Source organism: Cylas formicarius, unplaced genomic scaffold (assembly GCF_029955315.1).
Source record: "Cylas formicarius isolate icCylForm1 unplaced genomic scaffold, icCylForm1.1 PGA_scaffold_9__14_contigs__length_23061073, whole genome shotgun sequence".
NCBI classification, from domain to species: domain Eukaryota; kingdom Metazoa; phylum Arthropoda; class Insecta; order Coleoptera; family Brentidae; genus Cylas; species Cylas formicarius.
In genome coordinates this window covers 12581606-12601136 of record NW_026844365.1, presented here as the reverse complement: position 1 = coordinate 12601136, position 19531 = coordinate 12581606, and the positions used below count along the sequence as shown (strand labels likewise).

The window sequence follows — 19531 nt, the reverse complement described above, 5'->3', positions numbered from 1 at the left end:
TAATTGATTATTATAGATAATTCGACTATCCGCGATCCGCCAAAAACTACAAAATAACCAATCAAAAGTAAACTATCGGACCTACACTAAATCCGACTTAACCAGTGCTTCTATAAAGTCATACTATATTCGCCAGATGGCGTTCCGTTCACTTCGGAAAAATATCAAAGTGGGTTCACAATATTACGAATGACAAAATTATAACTGTTTAGGCCAGACCGATAAATAACACGATTCTAAAATAAACAGTCCATAACACCCAAAACGAATTAAGGGAGAGTATCGACTACTAATATACTACTACTACTACTACACTGATATACATATACTTCTTTATACTTACTCGATTTATCTCATTAAATAATTACCTTAATATTTCAGCTCACACTCTTGTGTTCATTTGAATTTTGCATTAATTTCTTTTATGGCAAATGATTTTTTCAAATGCCTTTTAATTCATTATCTGAGTGGAATTGAATTTTTGATTTTAATTTAATTGAATTTTAATTGAACATCATTAATATCAATTTCGTAAACCGTCAGTTAAGTATTAAATATAACACTGCACTTAGCGAGGCTTCAGTAATTTTAAATACTTAGTACTTCGCTCAGTTTTTGTGCACTAGCCGATTTTTAATACTTTAATAATAAGTACGAAAACAGATTTCGTTATTAGTTTATTTAATGTTTGTTAAATACAAATTATAAATATTTCTTGAAAGCTAGGACAGCATGAAAATATTTATGACCAATTGTTAGTTACTATTTTTGCATTATGTTATATTAGAATATTAGGTCGTTATTCACGCTACAAATGAAGAAGCGGTATTTTAGGTAGTGATAATATCTAATTTCTACATCCTCCGTCTCCCGCAGGTTACATAGAAATTAGGTATTGCAACTGCAATTCTTGCTCTTGCTTGCTCTTTCAGTCGGCCCTTTTTTAGAGATTAACAAAAATCCTTCTCGATTAATATAAACGGCGTAGGTGTACTTATTTGTATTTCGCTTTCGCGCCGTTCAAATACGTCTAAAACCTTTTTTATCCAAACAAAACACGATAAAAAGTCTTATTTCTTCGGAATCGCAGCCATTATTAAGATTAAAAATTTCAATTCTATCGCAGACCTCTTCGACTCTGATTATAAGTGCTTCCAGCTTTCCCAAGTTTCGTCGGCAATAAAATACATCTAATTTTCTTTTCTTTTTTTGTATAGTTATCGATTTTATTTCTTCAAACATTTTAAAAATTCATAATCAGACCTGGGGTTATTAATTACATCTGTTTATGTTTATTATACTCTGTTTTTAATGAAACATGAGTGCGCAGTAATTTTTCATCTCGATTGGACAGTATTTCAACGGTATTTTGCAAAATAAGCTCCAATAAATTTTTAAGGAGAAAGACGTGTGTGTTTTGAAAAAAATGACGCAAGACGCAGGTTAGTAAGTACAGTTTAAAGGCATGCATGAAAGATCGTTCCTTTCCGTAGAAAAACGACATATCCGCCTGCAGCGCACCCATTTTAATTTATTTGTATGATCTAATGTATAGGTGGATATGCTGAACGTATGTGCTGCTGCTGAACAAAAATAGGTCAAAAATCGCCGCGAGTGTTATAATATCCCGCGAAATGCGCATCGAATCGGTAAACATCATATCTCGCGCCTTAAGCGAATATTTCAAAGGCCACCACAGTATACGTATGCTGTTCGGCTTTTGCGAGATGAAAAAGATTCGACGGCGATGGCACTAGAGCGACCATATTTTCATTTCCGATGTTAAATTTTATGAGCCGGCGTTTTTTTTTCTTCTTCTCTCTATTGCCCGCATATACCTACTTTAAACGAAGCGAATAGCTTTTGTACTGTATTGGACGAAGGCGGTTTATTCTGAGCTTTGCTTTTTTCGCGATCTCGCCCTCGTCCCCGCTGTGCCACAGGTAAATCGAACGCTACGCTTTATACTAGCGAGGAGTAAAAGAGAACATAATTTGAAAAGTTCTCGACCCGGGGAAAATTTTTTGCAATTACTGGAGAGTTCGTCTCCATAACGTTATTTTCTGCACACTCAACTTGTTTTTACCTTGACTATTAATTTCTTCGTAAAAATGTTACATCGAAACTGAAACCTATCCAATTGACGAACTGTCAGCGGCCATGTTACTTGATCTTATTGGTTGAAAGCGAAATTTCAAATTACATCTCTTAGTCGCGGTGGGTTCAAAGGTTTCTGTATTCTATCATTAGCAAGGCCTCTACATATCTATATCTATATATACACAATACACACGCTTCTCTAGTATTAGTTTCTTTATTAACCACCCTACGCTTACATTAAGTGTAATGGTGGCTATTCTTCTTTTGTAAATTGGCCCATCACTGATGAAAGAAAAGTTGGTTATTTACAGGAATTGTTAAACACAAGAAATCACTGGCTTTATCAATTGCTATATGTTGCACTAAGTAGAGCATTTTTGGCCCAACCAACATTATATTAATGTTTTAATGTTTAATGTTTAAAATAATTAACAATTATTTTCCAAAACTTATTTTACATTTCGGTGATATTGTGTGAGCACTGCTCCTGCGCTATAGCTAAATGTACTAGTCCATTTCGTGATGATTAATTTTTGGCATAACTTGTATCAAAAATAAATGATAATAAGCCCAAATTTGCTTCTCCTGACCCAAACAATACATATCGACTTATCATGCCTTTCAGGATAGATATTCGTGCTGGAGTGCCGTGTGGGCATTCGCGGTGACCTTCTGGGAAATTTTAAATTTCTGCTGTGAACGCCCGTTCGCAAACTTATCGAACGATAAGGTCATCCAGAATGCTGAGCATATGTACTACGGTGGCGAGCTACAGGTAACTTCCGATCTTCAAATTGGTTGCCTTGCTTTTAACTATTTTCTAAATTAAGGTACTTCTAAATAAGCCTCCCCATTGTTCCACGGACATCTACGACCTGTTGTGTTCCTGTTGGAGAAGAGATGACACCGACAGGCCAACCTTTAAAACGATTTATTCATTTTTGAAGCGAATCAATAAGGATTACATTCCCACGGACTGAAAGTAGCTTTAAGTTTTAGATAATAATAATTTTTTCGAAATTATTAAGGTAACGCCCGTCAAGATTTATAAAGAAAACTATTTCCATAAGTCTTATTTCCATTTTAATATTAAGAATGTAATTATATAAATATAGCAAATTTCAGAAATTCACAAAAGAATACATTGCCATGCTCGTTTGTCCTTTTTGACGGTTTTAAAGGAACCATTTCGCTGCCGCTTGCATATTTTTACTTCTTAGAGCCAAGGACCTGCGCCAACTACGCCTTAAAATCCCAACAAGCGATTTAAAACCACAGAAGAAGGAAAAGTAGGTGACCACGGACTTGCTATGACGTAATAGCTATCCAGTCTGGTTCGCCACTGTACTGTGGTAAATGGGCAAATGACCATAGTAGACTCAGCCTTGTGAAAATCGTATTTTCTCTCTATTCTGTCGTTTTTTAAGATTTAACCATACCTTTTTTTTACTTGTGGCATGTAACACATCTGAGATATGTTCCCCTAACAACAAAAGAAGAAGAGACGTTAGGATTTCCAAGTAAAATCAGTAAAATTTCCTAATGACCTGGGAATTCCGGTTTGTAAATTTTGGTTCCTATCTCTTTATTCGGTCTCTTGAAAGTTATGTGCATGCGTGTCGTTTCGAACATGTATATTTATCACTTACCTTACGATGAAAGGAGGAAATTGTGCCATATTTTGGATCAAGGCAACAAATGGGAAGAGCTCGCATTGAGGCATATGAAATACGACGAAGTTACAATACAAGGATTGAAAAAGGAAGTATTCAGAGGTAATTCATCGTCCAGCGAACTATTAACTATGTGGGGTTATCAGAATCACACCGTTTTGGAGCTGTTCATTCTTTTGGGCCGAATGGAGCTGTATTCGGCAATGTTATTAATAAAAAAGTTCGTCGAGAGTAAATACCACGTTTTAATAAAGGAAGACAACATCGATCTGGCAATGAAAAGGATGCACATTGTTGACTCGAAAATGGCCACCGAAAACTTTGACAAAAACACCATTAAAATGCTTGCAAAGGAGGTTTTGCCAATGGTTAGTAGAGATTCAAATGAGAGTTTTAAACTGGACAACATTCCAAAGCTACTAAAGCCCCAATTAAAAATCCCATCTGCCTCATCAAAAGTTCTCACAGCTTGCGTAGCCGAATCGGCTGGGGCCACTCCACAAATACCCTACGAAGAACTTGAAAAAGCCACCATGGGTTGGAACGTGGGTCATATTCTGGGTAAAGGGGGTTTTGGAACAGTTTTTAAAGGTAAACTATCTGTAACAATTCTATGTTTTTCCCACATGGTTGTGCATTATTGTTTTTAAAATTGCTATTTCCTTTTATATTATATTGAAACCTAATTCATTCTTTAGGAACTTGGAAGTGTACTCAAGTAGCAATAAAGCGCTTGGAAATAAAAAAGGATCGTCCGGAATACTACAACGAACAGTTGAAACAGTCTATAACAGAATTGCATTGTCTGAATGCTTACAGACATGACAACATTCTACCTCTGTACGGTTATAGTATCGGCGGTCAACACCCATGCCTCGTGTACCAATACATGGCAGGGGGATCGCTAGAAACGCGCTTACGCACGAGGGACCCCCGCAAAGTACTCAAATGGCCATCGCGACTAAATATTGCCACAGGCGTAGCGCGTGGACTCCAGTTTTTGCACACAACTTTAGCCCAAGATAAACCACTTGTTCATGGTGACATTAAGAGCGCGAACATACTTTTGGATCCCATGGATCAGCCGCGGATAGGTGATTTTGGCCTGGCTCGTGAGGGGCCCGAAAAGCACTACACCCACATTAAGGTAAGCCGGATATATGGCACCCGACCTTATTTACCAGACGAATTCTTGCGTGCCAAACAATTTTCCACTAAAGTGGATACCTATAGTTTTGGGGTAGTGTTATTTGAGCTGGGAACAGCTTTGCCCGCCTACAGCGACCAGCGGGAGTTAAAATTTTTAAAAGACCACGTCGACAAATACGAGGGGGACGTAACAGATTTGAAGGACCGCGGTGCTGAGGGTTACGATTTTTATTTCAAAGAGCTGATCAGGATAGGTAAGTTGTGTGTGCAGAAAAAGGCCAAAGATCGGCCGGAAATGGTTAGGGTGCTGATAATGTTGGAGGATGTGCAAAGCGCTGGATCTGACTCTGATGATAATAAACTAATTGAGTTTTTATAGCAGGGTTCTTGGCGATTAATGGTTCCTTTAAAAGCTGAGGCTCTACTAAAAATCGCGCTTCCATGTTTTCGTTGGTATCTGGGACAACAAAACGACTAAAAACTTAACAAAATAGGGGTGAAGTTAGAACCATAGATCAAAAAGAGTCGCTATGGAAACATCTGACCAATAAGGCAACCAGAGGACATGGCAGTATTTATCGATTTTTCTGTACAATTTGCACATGTTTCGTTTTTATGAAGTTGTTATAACAATATTAGAAGGTTATCATAATCAAAAATTTTATGTAATTCGTTATGTGAATATCTTAACTATACAAGCAATCATGGATATTATTCCTTATCTTTTAAACAAATTCAAATTTTTAATGCACATTTTTAACACTGGTTTTGAAGCTCTATAAATGGCGATGCAAAATATGTTACGGAAGAGTCATATTGTTTTTTTTTTTCATTTTTGGGCTGCAATCAACTTTTATTGAAGGGCTCTTAAACTTTTTTTATTTTCGCATTGTAATAGCACCGACATTAGGCATGTTAAGTTTCAAAATCGCAAAATAAATACAATTGCCTGCTTTGTTTGTTCTCTGGGTGCCATTGAACAGCTGAACAAGCTGAAAATGGCGATGCAAAATATGTTACGGAAGAGTCTTATTGTTTTTTTTTTTTCATTTTTGAGCTGCAATCAACTTTTATTGAAGGGCTCTTAAACTTTTTTTATTTTCGCATTGTAATAGCACCGACATTAGGCATGTTAAGTTTCAAAATCGCAAAATAAATACAATTGGCTACTTTGTTTGTCCTCTGGATGCCATTGAACAGCTGAACAAGCTGAACATGACTTTTGCATAGCTAGCTTCTCACTGATAACATGAGCTTGTATAACTTTTGTTAATCCCAGATATCTTCTGACAGTTTTATATATTTTTTTATCCCATATGAATAATCAACCCTGACCGCTAACATCACGCAAGACTATGTTTCAGACTACCATAAGCAAAGTTTCACTATAATAATGGCGAAGTGAAGGCAGTTGCTCAAAATGTATATTTTGCTATTCACGTTAGAAATGTCTTATGACTGTATTGCTGGAAAATGTTTTTCTGCGTATTTGTGTCAAGAGTTCAATTTTTATGCTCACTACATCCTTATATAATATGATATTACAGATGGCGCACTTTGTAATTTTAAATTTGAATGTGGTTAACATATCGTCGTCAAACGAATAGCCCGTCTTGGAGAACAATTAGCAAGTGATAAATCGCAACGTTGACCTAAGCTTGAAATTCGGGTTGCAAATGAGTGGACAACATTTCGCTCGCAACAAAACTGTCGCTATAAATATTGCTTTAATTCAATTTAAGTTACATTATATTGGAGAGTTTACATTTGCCCATAGCATGGTTTTTTAAATATATTTTCAACCGTTTTGTAATTAACGGCGCTGATTTATCCCTTTATGAGTTCTCCATTGGTGCATCAGCAGACAGACAATCAGTGTATAACTATTTGTTGATTGAAACTTCAGATTTTATATTGGTTGTTGATCTATGAATAAAGTCTGTCTAAATTCTAGAAAATCAGATGGATGTTGAAACGGCCCGCACCGCACATTTTAGCTGCATTATAGTTTTAAACAAATGTTTATTTGACGGTAATAGTGTATATATATGTATGTTCTTTCGATAAAAGTCAAGCTCCATATTTCAATGTATATAAATAATTGTAAATAGGCATCCTTGGTAGGTTGGACGTTTATTTTTTGTGCGTGTATTTCAAAAAACAAGATAAATTGAATTCATCACATATCAGAGTAATTGGACGTTTTGAAGGTTGCACTGTTCTAGTGAGAGCGTGAACCGAAAAAGGAAAACAAATATTCTGTGCTGGCTTTAAGTACTGAAAAAACTTCTCTGTAAATATGAAACGGCGAATAATCTAGTTGGGCTTGTTTATATAAAAAATTATTCAGAAGGAATATCAAGTGCAGTGTGATATAGACTTACATACGCCAAATCGAGGTTTATACAATTGGAATTTATCTTTATCGGTAGGAATTTTTCCTCAATTTTGGAACAAAATGCTGTGACACTCAAAACTGCGTCTCGCATTTTGTATAAAAACGGCAGCTGTGTGGTAACCGGAAAAAACTAGTTTGTTCAAGTGTAAACCAATGTCGGTAACCAAACAAGGGTAGTTACTGCCATTTCTGGCATGCCGCGAAGTTACATTGTTCTGTAATATATATTTTCGTTTCAAACAATATTTATTGCCTTAAAAGTCGAAATAACAATGCAATACAAATAACGCATGAAACTTGTTTAAACCAGGGAAGACGACGTCCATTAAATCGCCGATATAACTGCTTCTTTGGTTTACCGTCGTTGGGTGTAAACGTTATTTAAAACCCGGTTTCCATTTTATGTTTTATTTATAATGGTTTTTATGGGGAACGCCCTTGCTGACTTACTTTGATTTACTGCATGGTATACTCTAAAATTATTATGCAATGACGTTTTGTCGTGCTCGCCCTCCCGTATAGAACCGTCACTTGATGTTTATTGGCTGAGAACAAAGTTAGTTACTTGTCGAGGACGTGACGTTTAGACCTCTCGAGCATCCGAGAGAATGTCTCGGATGTTATTTAGTTCTCTTAATGCCGCCGTCAGGTGCCACTGCGGTTACGGCTACATATATGCGCGTGGATTAAGCTTGACACAGAGAAAACTAATAAAAAGGAGATATACATTTCCATCGCCGCCTTGAGCTCCTTTGGATGGCGGGAAATTTGAAACTATACAATAACTTCACTTTCAATTTGCCTTTGTTTTGTTGTTTTGGTCCATTTCCGCCCTAACATGACACGAACTAAACTTGTACACGTTCAAAAACACAGTCTAAAACAATAAATAAAATGGGTGTTTTAAAATTGGGGTAGTTTTCCTGTCTTCCGTGTCCATCACGAATTCATTCATATCAATCAATACACAACGTTCTGTCTTTGAACTACCCCAGCTTCTACGCAAGTCGTAACTAAATTTGCTCAAATCTGGGAAACTGAGTTGCGCTATAGGCACAGTATAATTATTATAGGCTACTCACACCCCATTTTTTCTTTTGCTAGATGTGTTTATTAGTAGACTTAGATTAGTTTAACAATTAATACGTCATCGCGCCAGAAGACGTTTTCGTGGAACGCCATATTTAATTGAAATTGAAATACTTTTTCCCCGAGTTTGACTTGAAAATTTTAACTCTCTTTTTGTTAGTTTTCTCTGTGGCTCAACATATATCGCGATATTATTCTTTTCTGTGATACAGCGACCATTCTTTTTTTTTTTCACATTTTTGTCCCTCATCGCAGCACATAGTTTAAAACGTAGGGCGTACGACTACTACGTAGCTTGACAAACATTTACTGTAAATACATACAAGATAGTTTGTACGGTGAAAAATAAAATAAAGCCGCAAAAAATCGCCGTTTCGTTTAAATGAAACCACCCCTTAAAAGATAAATATATATTTTCAACGTTTTTAATAAAACAAAAAAGAACCAGCCGACAGTTTCTCTCCCGACAAATTTGACACACGACTAAAATGCGCTCGCCATTCATCCAACAAACTTCTCCCGGCATGGATTAGCCAACTAAATAGTTAACAATTGACATTTAAGAATTTTGAGTTCAGCTTAACCAAAACTTTTGTTGCGTTTATTTTCTTGAGTTATTGTAAATTGTATAATCAAAGCAATAGGTCATATTATTAATGAATTATATAATGGGTATACTTTGTATACCCGATAAAATTTACGTTGGCTAATCCCGGCTTTACAAAAAAAAAAACGAAGCCCTAAACTAAGCTTATACGATATTGAGCAAAACATACTAGAACGCGCGCGAAAACAAAAATGTTTTTTCAAAACAAACACAAAACGGGAACCGTATTACTCATATACGTAAGCGAAACCGTGCGGCGGAAACGCAAAGATGTTGGCTCGAAAGTATCGCAGTCAAGGTCGCGGCGGACTAAGGTTAACGCACGCGCACACCCCGCCGTTCCGCGGCCTTTAAAAGTATTCGACGACCGACGCGGAAAGAGATTACGCGCGCCGACAGTTCCCGCCGCGCCCGCTCGCGGCAACAAACAACACTAAAATCGTCCGAGAATAATTATAATTAACGTTTTCGTTTCTTAAATATCGAATAAGCAGGGCGCGTGCGCGATCCAAGGACGACCGCGTCTCTCGATTAGCTAATCGAGGTTGCCGTGGAACGCAGCGAGTGACAGCTTTTTCAAAGGAACCCTCACGGGAGGCTTTAAATTGTAATAATAAAATTAAGATAATGAAGATACTTAGCAATGATGATATCTAGAATTGTTGTTGGAATCCTGTGCGTCAACTGAAATTCCGAAAATTGCGTTTGTGAAGATGATCTATAAGTCGAATAACTTTTATCCTAAAAGAACTTTTGACAATTGGGTGCGCAAAAACTGTCGCATGGGCAAGACACTGCCAAAAAAGGTTATAATGGCTCGATTTAGAAAGAGGAAAATAACAGTGAAGCAATAATTAGTAGACTTTCAGTCCAAACAAAGGGTCACAAACGAATTGAAATGGTACAAAAAGCGTTAAATTATGTAGTATTGGGAAGATTTGAAACAACTGCAATTTATAGTTAGCAAAAAATAGTTAAACCCAGCACGTGGTGCTGCGGCACAAACCATCTTATGAATGAAAACGTCTAATTTATTGAGAAAATATACACAATGATGTAACAACGTCGCAGTCCTGTGTAAGAAGGAGAATTAAAGCAAGCACAACTTCCGCAAAACGTTATTGCAGTAGTCAGGCAAACCAATACAAAATACCCAAGCACTCACAAGACTAAGAAATAGATGCAACATTATGTATTAGGCATATCTCAGGTGACGTTACATGACAAGTTGCAGTCATGCAAAGAAAGGCTCTGCAGACATGCTATGCTATCGGATCATAAATAAACAAGAGTTATTCGTCGCGCCGAGAAAAAAAAAGTTGCCACAATATTGAATGATGGTAATCGCGAAATGCACTCATCCTTGGAACGCCCACTTACAATTAGCTAAATTTACGTACTCTGCCTTAGGCGTAACAATAACCAGTACCTCCACCTAACCCTCGAAACGTGGTCGGTGTTTCTCGCGCAAATTTGCTGATGATTTCGGACGCTATAACAAAATTCGACCTAATTCTCTAAACCTCCGACTAGTGTCTCTCTAAAAATTTTTTTTAAATAACCTGTACAAAAACGTTAAAAATCTACTTTTTTTTCTCAAAAATTTCTATCGATCAGTCTTTGGTAACAGGGCGTCGTCGCACTCGAAAGAAATGCCTGTTTCGAAACCAAACCTCCGGAATCCACGCAACGCGACAAAAAGAACCAAGCAAACAATCTCTCTCTCACTCTCTCTCCCACAAAACGACCACTCTCAGCAGGCACGATCGTGGCCCAGGGTCGTCGGGCGATCTAAAACGATCACAGGCAATCAAAGAAAACAAACGGGGGCGCAATCTCAAATAATCTGCCGTACATTTTCAGAAAACGTACAATAAATAACATGGGGAGCATTCTCTCTATCTCTTTCTCTCTCAGTTATTGTTGGGAGACGTCTGACACAACGTCTGAACGATACTGTCGAACTCGTTCAGGTCAGACTCGAACGTATCCAGCTGCTTCTGGAGGTCTTGGCCCTCGAGCGGGGGCAAATCCTTGAACGTCTCCAATAGGGGCGCCTGCTGACACTCTCTGAAGAACTTGTCGAGTTCAAATTTCTCGCCCGACGGTTTTGCGAATGGCGTTTTCTGTAAAAAAAAGAACATTGGTTAGCCCATGCCTACAATTAATTTTCACGAAATGGACGAACACATATGGTTACTGACTTATTAAAGCACAACCGTTTAACATGAAGCATTAATAAGGAACTATCTTATTATTACTTAAATTGGCGGTAGCCATTTTCTTATTAAAAGATAATATCGAGCTAGACAGTGAATATCAGTTAGTTGTTTGCTACGTACAAAATAGTTGTTTTCGACTATCTCTATACGTCACAATTAAACGCCATTTTGATGATAGTTTTCACTTCGGCATCTAGTAAAGCGTAATATGTTTGGTTACATTACTGTTCCTAGGGTTTCTTCTAAGGTTCATTAGAAGATCCTGATAATTCGATTTTTCATTATCCACCTATTACAAAAACCGTTACCACAGGTCTACAAAAACAAACATGTTCTCTTTGCTGCAAGACAATTTGCCAGAAAACAATGACTAACAACTGTTGGCTCTTAAAAGGGTGAGGTTAAGTCGCCAATGACGAAGTGCTGTCGTCAGAATGTCTGCCCAACAAATTTCAAAGGTTGAACTAATTCAATGGTCCTCTTATTTGTGCCGATCACATCACGTAAGAATATCGAAACTGTCGTCGTGACATTTCTGGGGGAAAGTACGTATTCAACTTCATCATCATCCGCACAACCTCACCATATAAAGTTAAGTGCAGCAATTAGTTCGTCGAAGTAGTGGCGAAAGGTCGAACGTGATCAGATCAGTTTAATTCGAATTACCAGTTTTAGATACTCGAGGCAATCATAACAAATGCATTTTCAATTATTTGTTGAATATTGTTTCACGTTCGCCATGTTGCCAGTGACGAAATTTTTGTATCGTCCGAGATTTCACGCACAGCTACACATCTGTCATTAGTTAGTTACCAATAAAAACGGTCGAAAAATATTCACCGGTTTTTCAAATTAATATTTTACTGGAAAAGCGCTAAATGACATTTTAATATTTTCCGAACGCAAAACTCGTAAATTGTTCTTGAAAAATTGGACACCGATTTCAACGAAAACAACATTTATTTTGGCAAACAACGTTTAAACAAATCTTATCCGTTGTCGTCCAAGGCAACCTCACATATTTATTTAGAACATATCGTACAAAATATAGTAGTTAATCGTGATTTTGGTTTTATGCAAGGCCGACATTTGCACAACAACTAAAATAGACGTTTGGCGATGTCATTGACTTGCACAACAAACGATTTTATTTTGCTTCTAATGAACAATAAGATTTGTTAAAAATAAAGTAAAATAAAAATACATGAAGAATGAAAAACTTTTACCACGCATTTTACAGAAAAGCCTTTATTTGGGATGGGTTTAAACATTTTTGATAGGAAAATCACAAAATGTTCGAGATTTGGGACATCGACCGATTATAGTTCATCTGAACTAGTTTTAAACGAAAACAACATTTCAACGAATTTCCGTTGTCGCTCAAGGCGAAGCGACATATTTATTTAGAACACATCATGCAAAATATCGTTAATTGGGATTTTATTTTTACGCAAGGTCGATATGTCCACAATATAACTACATTAGGCGTTTCAATGTCATATCGAACAAACGATTTGATTTTGTTTCTTCCGGCACAAGGTAGATAAAGGTGTACTACTAAAACGGCTAAAATATTATGTTATTGTGTGTAATTTTGCCAAATTCTAGTTTATAACTTTTTCGCCTCTATATTATGACCCCTTCGAATTTTGGATCTCAAGTTACCATGTCCAAATTTCAAATATCATATAACTCAAACGGGTGTTATTAGTACAGACCTGCTTTTTTCACATTTTTTTATGCCAGTAGTTATACATAATATGTCTTTGTCTCTTATCTGAAATTAGGTTTTAAATTTTATGATTTTATGATGGCTATTTAAGTGTCAAAACGTCGTAAAACATGTTTCACTTTACGTCACTTTAAAAGGAACGATAAGTTGATTACGGTAGAGAAAATTGAAAAAAATTTTCAATTTAAACAACTGTGCCTCGAAATTTACCAATTAATCGACCAAAGAGCTTTTTAGACCCGTTGTCCGATGTGAGACCCACTTACGCAATTAAAGGTTAGTGTGGAAGATTAGGTAAAAGGTTAAGGAAAACAAAATAATTTTACAGCAAATGGCAGCCTCGGTCGATACATTCATTTGCGTTAGTAAGGCATATTGTCACACTCAAAGCAGCGGATTGATTAGGATTTTGTTTGTTTACGCGACCTTGCAGTTATTACATAATGCGCCCCCTCCCCACTCCACAAAATAAGCAGGCGACCTTGCCTCAGACTCAACGGAGAGAAAATGCATCGGCAGGGCGACAAATATTGATCAATCCAAAAAACGCGCCTCAGCTAAAAATACACGTAGTCAATATTTGCCTAACTATACCCGACACGTACCTCAAATGTTTCGATAGATGCGCTGCTTCAAAGGAAAAAAATATATCGACACAAAACAATGCGTTATTGTGACCAAACACGATAACACGCGATTAGTTTCAGATAACCAATTTGGCGCCAATATATCGATAGAATTTATGTAGTACTTGCCACATATATACGGAGTGTTTTCTCAAGTACCAAACTATAAAAGGTGAATTGTTGAGCTATCTTAAGAGATCAACCTTATAGGCTTGGCAAGTTCGACCAGACGTATTGTAACACCACACAAATATGATTCTGTTTGGTGTTATTGCATTGTCTTACTCAACTACGGCAAATTTAATTTGACAATCTTTGAATGAATCCCTGTTCCAAAAACTGGGGTCTACGTCAGCGGCGGCGCGTGGTTCCATATTTAGGGGGTGCACAACGTAAAATCAAAAAATTGGCGGCCACGCGACGACGCCGAAAAATTTTTTTGCGTTATTCAAAGGCCAATCAATAATAGAAAACTATATCTCAATTAAAAAAATAATAATAAATAACTTACCCTGCTGTCACCGATGAGTACTAACTTTGGCCTCGCAAAAAAAAATGTTTTTATGTACATAAGTAATAGTTTTTATCAAAGATTTTGTATTTCACAAACACGTTTTAAATTGAAAATCAATACGTCTGTCCTTCTTCGAGATAAATTCTTCAATCACTAATTCATTAAAATTTGGAATTTCTTGAATCATTTGTTTCTCAATGGATAACATTGCGAGGGCAGTCAACCTATTTTCACCCATTGTACTTCTAAGAAAAGTTTTAATTCTTTTTAATGTGGAGAAACAACGTTCCGCTTCTGCAGTTGTCATTGGCATCGTAACAATTGCTTGTAGTACTGAAAAAGTCTCTGAGAAATCTGTTTGCAAATTATTTTCAACTAAAAATTTAAGTAGGTGGACTGCTCCTGAAACTTCTCTAAAATCTGATCTTTTGTAGATTATTTCCAGTTCCGTCTTCAATTTATCTTTGTTCAGAAAAGAAAAATTCATAATTGCTGAATTTAAGTGTTTGGTGGGAAAATTAGTTGAAAATATCTCGAAATTTTCAACTGAAAATAAGTGCGCTACTTCCAAATGGCCAGTGAATGAATAGAATGAATATCTTCTTTTGATTTCTGCAAGTATAGTATCACATACTTCCTTGGCTTGCACAATCGTAGAAACATAAGAATGCCTCTCTTCTGTCTTTCTTCTTTTTCTAGTTTGACTTTCATCCATGTTTGCTAATTCAATTTCCTTTATGGTGTGAATTGTCTCCCGTTCTTTCTGTATATTTTTTTCAAATTCATTAATACATCTTTTTACGGTTACCGAATCAGTTGATCTTTTTTGCAGTTGGGAATATAAAATATTGACGTGAGGCATTATTCGATGAAAAACGGATAACCAAAAAATAAACTTAGGATCATACAATAATCTTAAAAGTGCGCCTGCCTTCGTGATTGTATCGGATTGTCTGGATGTGGATTGTATTTTTTCCATACATTCTATAAGTGCCTTCCGGTTTTCATATACGGTATTCACAGTTCTAATTTTGAAGTTCCACCTGGTAGCAGATGCACTTGGAACTCTATTTCCAACCACTTCATCCAGTATCGCAACTCTTTGTGGTGAATTTGAAAAAAAATTAGTAATGTCACTAAGTTCGGCAAAAAAAATGCGTGCATTTGTATTTATGCTTGTTGCCTGAGACATTATTAAATTTAACTGGTGTGCATAGCAGTGGATGTAATGAGCGTATTTAAATTTATTTTTAATAAGTTTTTGAACACCACCTTGAGCGCCACTCATGACGCTTGCTCCATCATAACTTTGGGAAATTAATTGATCCGGATTTTTTAAAACATAATTTAACGCTTCATCTATGCAGCCAGCTAAGGCAACAGCATCATGTTCATTTGGTTTTACAAATGTCCAAAATCTCTCAACGGGGCTGCCATTCGGTAATGTATAACGGAAAACTATAACCATTTGAAAAATATTTGAAATATCACTGGTTTCGTCACTCATAATAGATACAAATTTTGATGCCGCAATTTCTTTTTTGATATGTGCCTGACAAACAGAGAGCATACATTCCAATAAATCGTTCTGAATGTCTTTTGATGTTCCTTTAAATATGGTGGCTTGCTGCAAATGATCCCTCAGTGCTATATCCAGTTCAGCAGAAAAATTAATGAGTCCCCTAAATATACCAGGGTTTACAGAATCTTCTTTTTCGCGATGTCCGCGGAGGGCAAGTTCAAACGCACCACAAAATTTTACACAGTTTATAATTTTTGATAAAACATATCTATTATTTTTTACTTGGACATTATGTTTTTCTATGCTTAAACGATAGACACTATTTAATTGCTGTCTAATATCTTGTTTTCCCAATAAATTAAATCCTAATTTGGCAGATAAGTGTGATTTAGAATTCTGATGTTTTTTAATTTTTTCGGATAAATGAACTAAATCTTTTACTCCGGATTTTGTCCATTCTGATGGATCTGATGCCTGATCGCTTGAAAATAATAAGCATGGAAAACAGTAGAGACTATTACTCACATCACACCCGCACAACCAGTCAGTTTTTTCATACATTTCTATTTTAAAAGTACGTTTATATTCTCGATTTTTGCATTTAGTTGTATTAATAATTAACACATTCGGTTTGGGACGTCCAACACTTTTAATTTTAATTTTTTCTTCCAATGGAAGAGAAGAAAATTTAATTGTCTTTAAATATTGCACGTTATAATTGTCCGTCATTTTAACAGAGTTTTAAAACTATTTTTCGAATACTAATTTTCAACACGCACGCGTCATCGGCTATTATATTTGCAAACGCGAACTACAAGTGCACTCATTACGTGTGCACACGGGCCAGCTTAGATGGGTAGACCGCCGCGGGAAACAAAGAGTGCGGGCGGCGGATGATTGACCAATCAGATCTATTAGTTCCATGAGCAGTGAACGAAGCATTTTACGATCGGCGGAATCGGCTGCTGGCAAAGGGGGTTTGGAGTTTTGTTTATAAAATGATTTATACCGGCGCGGCGGTCGCGGTGACGGCCGATAAGAAATTCCTAGTTTTTTATGTATTAATTTCAATTTTATGAATTTTGATGAATCGTTTTTTTTTATAAATAGGATTAAGAGAATTGTAGGATATAATTACATAAATAATTTTTTTTCCGAGCGGGCATTAAATTTGGGGGTGCACGTGCACATGTGCACTTATGGAGGAACCGCCTCTAGTCTACGTGGAGACCGAAGCGAGTTCACAGATGCCGCTTCTCGGAAAGACCCCCTCGAATGTTCCTCGTATAAAACTGTTGCGTCGCGCTCGCTAGTCAGTTAGTTTAAAACCGGAACCAGAACGTGCAAATATAAAAACTTGACGGGTATAAACGGAGACGTTATATAAATTATTAGTAATGTGTTCAGTGAGTAGTAACGTATGAATAGTTAGTGACTCCGTCATTTTTTACGAAATAAATAAGTTTTACGCGGAGTCGCGTTGCACAAACCCAAACTATTTTTATCAAATATAAAACGCAACACTACGCTTCGGGGAAAATGTTGTAAAAGTTTATCACAGCATCTACGTCCTAAAAACCCTCTTTTACACATCATCTCGAACTGAGGAGATTACATAACATATTATTTCAAATGGGAAGTCCTTTTACCAGCCCAGTATTCTGCTTTTAAATAGAATAAAATTCAACTTAAATGGCAAATTGTCCTTCTATAGCCAGTTTATTTTTAGAGAAAGTAGCCCTTTTGTTTTGATACTGACTTGGCTTTATATTTCAATGAGACCTCTGGCGGAAAAAATATTAAGCTACTTCGGGGATAAACTTTTGAGTGGCGACATAATTTTCATGGTTGCGTTGTATAGCTTAGGATATTGCTTTAAAAAATAATGTTCGCTTTTATCGTTAACCCAATTAACATGACATTGTTTTGCATTACACACATTACACCTTAAATACGAAAAAAATGTTTTGTCATTTTCCACAAACCACACACCACAAAAACTGATAACGGAGTCAACAATAATGCTTTAGTGTCGCTTACGCAATGCAAGGTTCAAAGGTAACATTATGAAATACGTCCAAACCGTCACGTTTATTTACTGTTACCAACGCCACCGTCGCAGAATAAATTTTACCATAACAATGAATTATCAAGCGGCAACGTCAGAAAATTCAGGAATACAATGAAGGGTAAAAATTACCTTATTGACATTTGTCAAATTTTGGGGACGTCAAATTTTAATTTTTAATTTAATTTATTGTTGGACTTTTCCGAGCCGCGTGATATTATCCCGCTATCTGTTGCTAAAACAAAAAAATACCTTCTAATCGACCTTGCGGTTCCAACAAAAGATTTCGTAATAGCAAATATCGAAAACAGGTAAAATTTCGACAACCTTGTGGTTTGGACGACGGTAATAGACGTGGCATGTCCGAATTTTCGCAAAAATAAATTAGTACCTATTACGAACGTTAGCGATGTTAGGTACTTAATTTGGAACCTTTGGACTCTGCTATAATAAAGGTTGCCGCACACGCGTGTGTGACCGCACCAAAACCTAACCTAGTCCAAGGTCGAGAAAACAGGGGCGCCGGCTAATCTGGGAATTCCGGGAAATTACCGCCATTATAGTAATTGCCGTGGCATTTTTACATTATAAATAACCCAAAGGCGGCCTTTAAATATTAAAACGGTTGGCGCCGATCATTTTGCCGATTGCACTTTACATTATGCACGGCGAATGTTCGTAGCGAACTTTGGAATCACCATTTAGCAATTAATTGGCGAATGTATCTGATGTTGACGGGACATTTTTTTACTACTATATTGTCTCGTAGGAAACACTATACTTAAAAAAATTATTACTTTCACAAAATTGACGAAATCGGATTTGTCACTTGACATATCCAACGACGAAGAAGTTGAGAATGCGGTCGATAATAATGGTTGATGATGAACATCCGTCAAATTCAAATATATCAAAGGCGCGGGCACATTCGTCGCTTGCTGGCAAAATCATAATTTTAAATGTGCTTCTGTATCATTTTGATGTAGAATAACTTTTTTTTTAATAAATATTTTTATGACTAAATTGACTCCTTCATTTATATTTAAAATACATATTTTAAAGTAAGACTTGATTTTCCATTGCACGGATTAATAATAATCGACGAAACTCTCCACAAAGACGTCAGCTTTCAACTAACCAAAAGTAAATACGGGATTATGTGGTAAAAACGGTACATCGTTAGGCGAAATCTACCACGACGTTTTTCTGATATCTACAGGGATGCTATTTTCTAAACAGGAAAGTTCACTTTAAAAAAAAAAATTGAACAAAATTTTTTCGGATTCGACAAAAGTTCCGGGGTCCGCGATATTTTTTCAACTAAAATGTACAGAGTGTGTCGGTTGAGGGCGCAGAAACCCGAAGACCCTGAAAATTATTAGTCGCAACTGAAAAACCGCGTGAAATAGGGCAATTTGGTATAAACAACTGGCACATTCTATAAAGGGTGTGCGAAATGTTGGACAAAATCCAAGAAGAATATTTTCATATTTTTTACAGTTTGACTTTGAATGTTGGATAAAGTGTTTATTTGAAAGTAGCTTACGATGATTTGCGAAAATGCTATAGCAATATTATCCCAATTTGAAATCCACGAGTCTTATTAATCTCCATCCGAATTTGACTTATCTTAACGATCCTTTTAAAACACTGTCGTTTATTACAACTTTTGCAGTCTCATTTTGTTGACAAAAATTCTAATTTTACACTAAATGGTATTTTCGTTGTCCCAATTCCGGTTTAAAATTAAACGCGTTATCTCGCAAATAATTAATATATTTTCGTATTACTGTTTTAAATGGCATCTTTCTTAAACAAAAAAACTTAATCA

At 36.3% G+C, this 19531-nt stretch overlaps 3 protein-coding genes across 4 annotated transcripts in view; 2 read left to right on the top strand and 1 right to left on the bottom strand.

Annotated features, from left to right (window-relative positions):
• Positions 1-3080, top strand: part of LOC132707058 (discoidin domain-containing receptor tyrosine kinase B-like) — a 210254-nt gene extending 207174 nt beyond the window's left edge. The window contains exons 17-18 of the mRNA XM_060678712.1: positions 2726-2875; positions 2931-3080. Coding sequence (XP_060534695.1) covers positions 2726-2875; positions 2931-3080 — 300 coding nt within the window. The remainder of the gene's footprint in view (positions 1-2725; positions 2876-2930) is intronic.
• Positions 3081-3698: 618 nt separating this feature from the next.
• LOC132707059 (serine/threonine-protein kinase pelle-like) lies at positions 3699-8765 on the top strand. Its single transcript, XM_060678713.1, has 2 exons — positions 3699-4364; positions 4472-8765. The coding sequence occupies exons 1-2, from the start codon at positions 3707-3709 to the stop codon at positions 5299-5301; spliced, it is 1488 nt and encodes a 495-aa protein (XP_060534696.1). The 5' UTR covers positions 3699-3706; the 3' UTR covers positions 5302-8765.
• Positions 8766-8804: 39 nt separating this feature from the next.
• The window catches only part of LOC132707746 (autophagy-related protein 13 homolog), a 37215-nt gene continuing 26488 nt past the window's right edge, over positions 8805-19531 (bottom strand). For both annotated transcript variants that reach the window (XM_060679683.1, XM_060679682.1), the window contains exon 4: positions 8805-11142. In XM_060679683.1, the coding sequence (XP_060535666.1) occupies positions 10930-11142 (213 nt within the window). In that variant the 3' untranslated portion in view covers positions 8805-10929. The remainder of the gene's footprint in view (positions 11143-19531) is intronic.

Coding starts and splice junctions, on each gene's coding strand:
- LOC132707059 (XM_060678713.1), top strand. CDS start 3,707: ATGTGCATGCGTGTCGTTTCGAACATGTATATTTATCACTTACCTTAC. Junction 4,365..4,471: donor TTTTGGAACAGTTTTTAAAG/GTAAACTATCTG, acceptor TTCATTCTTTAG/GAACTTGGAAGTGTACTCAA.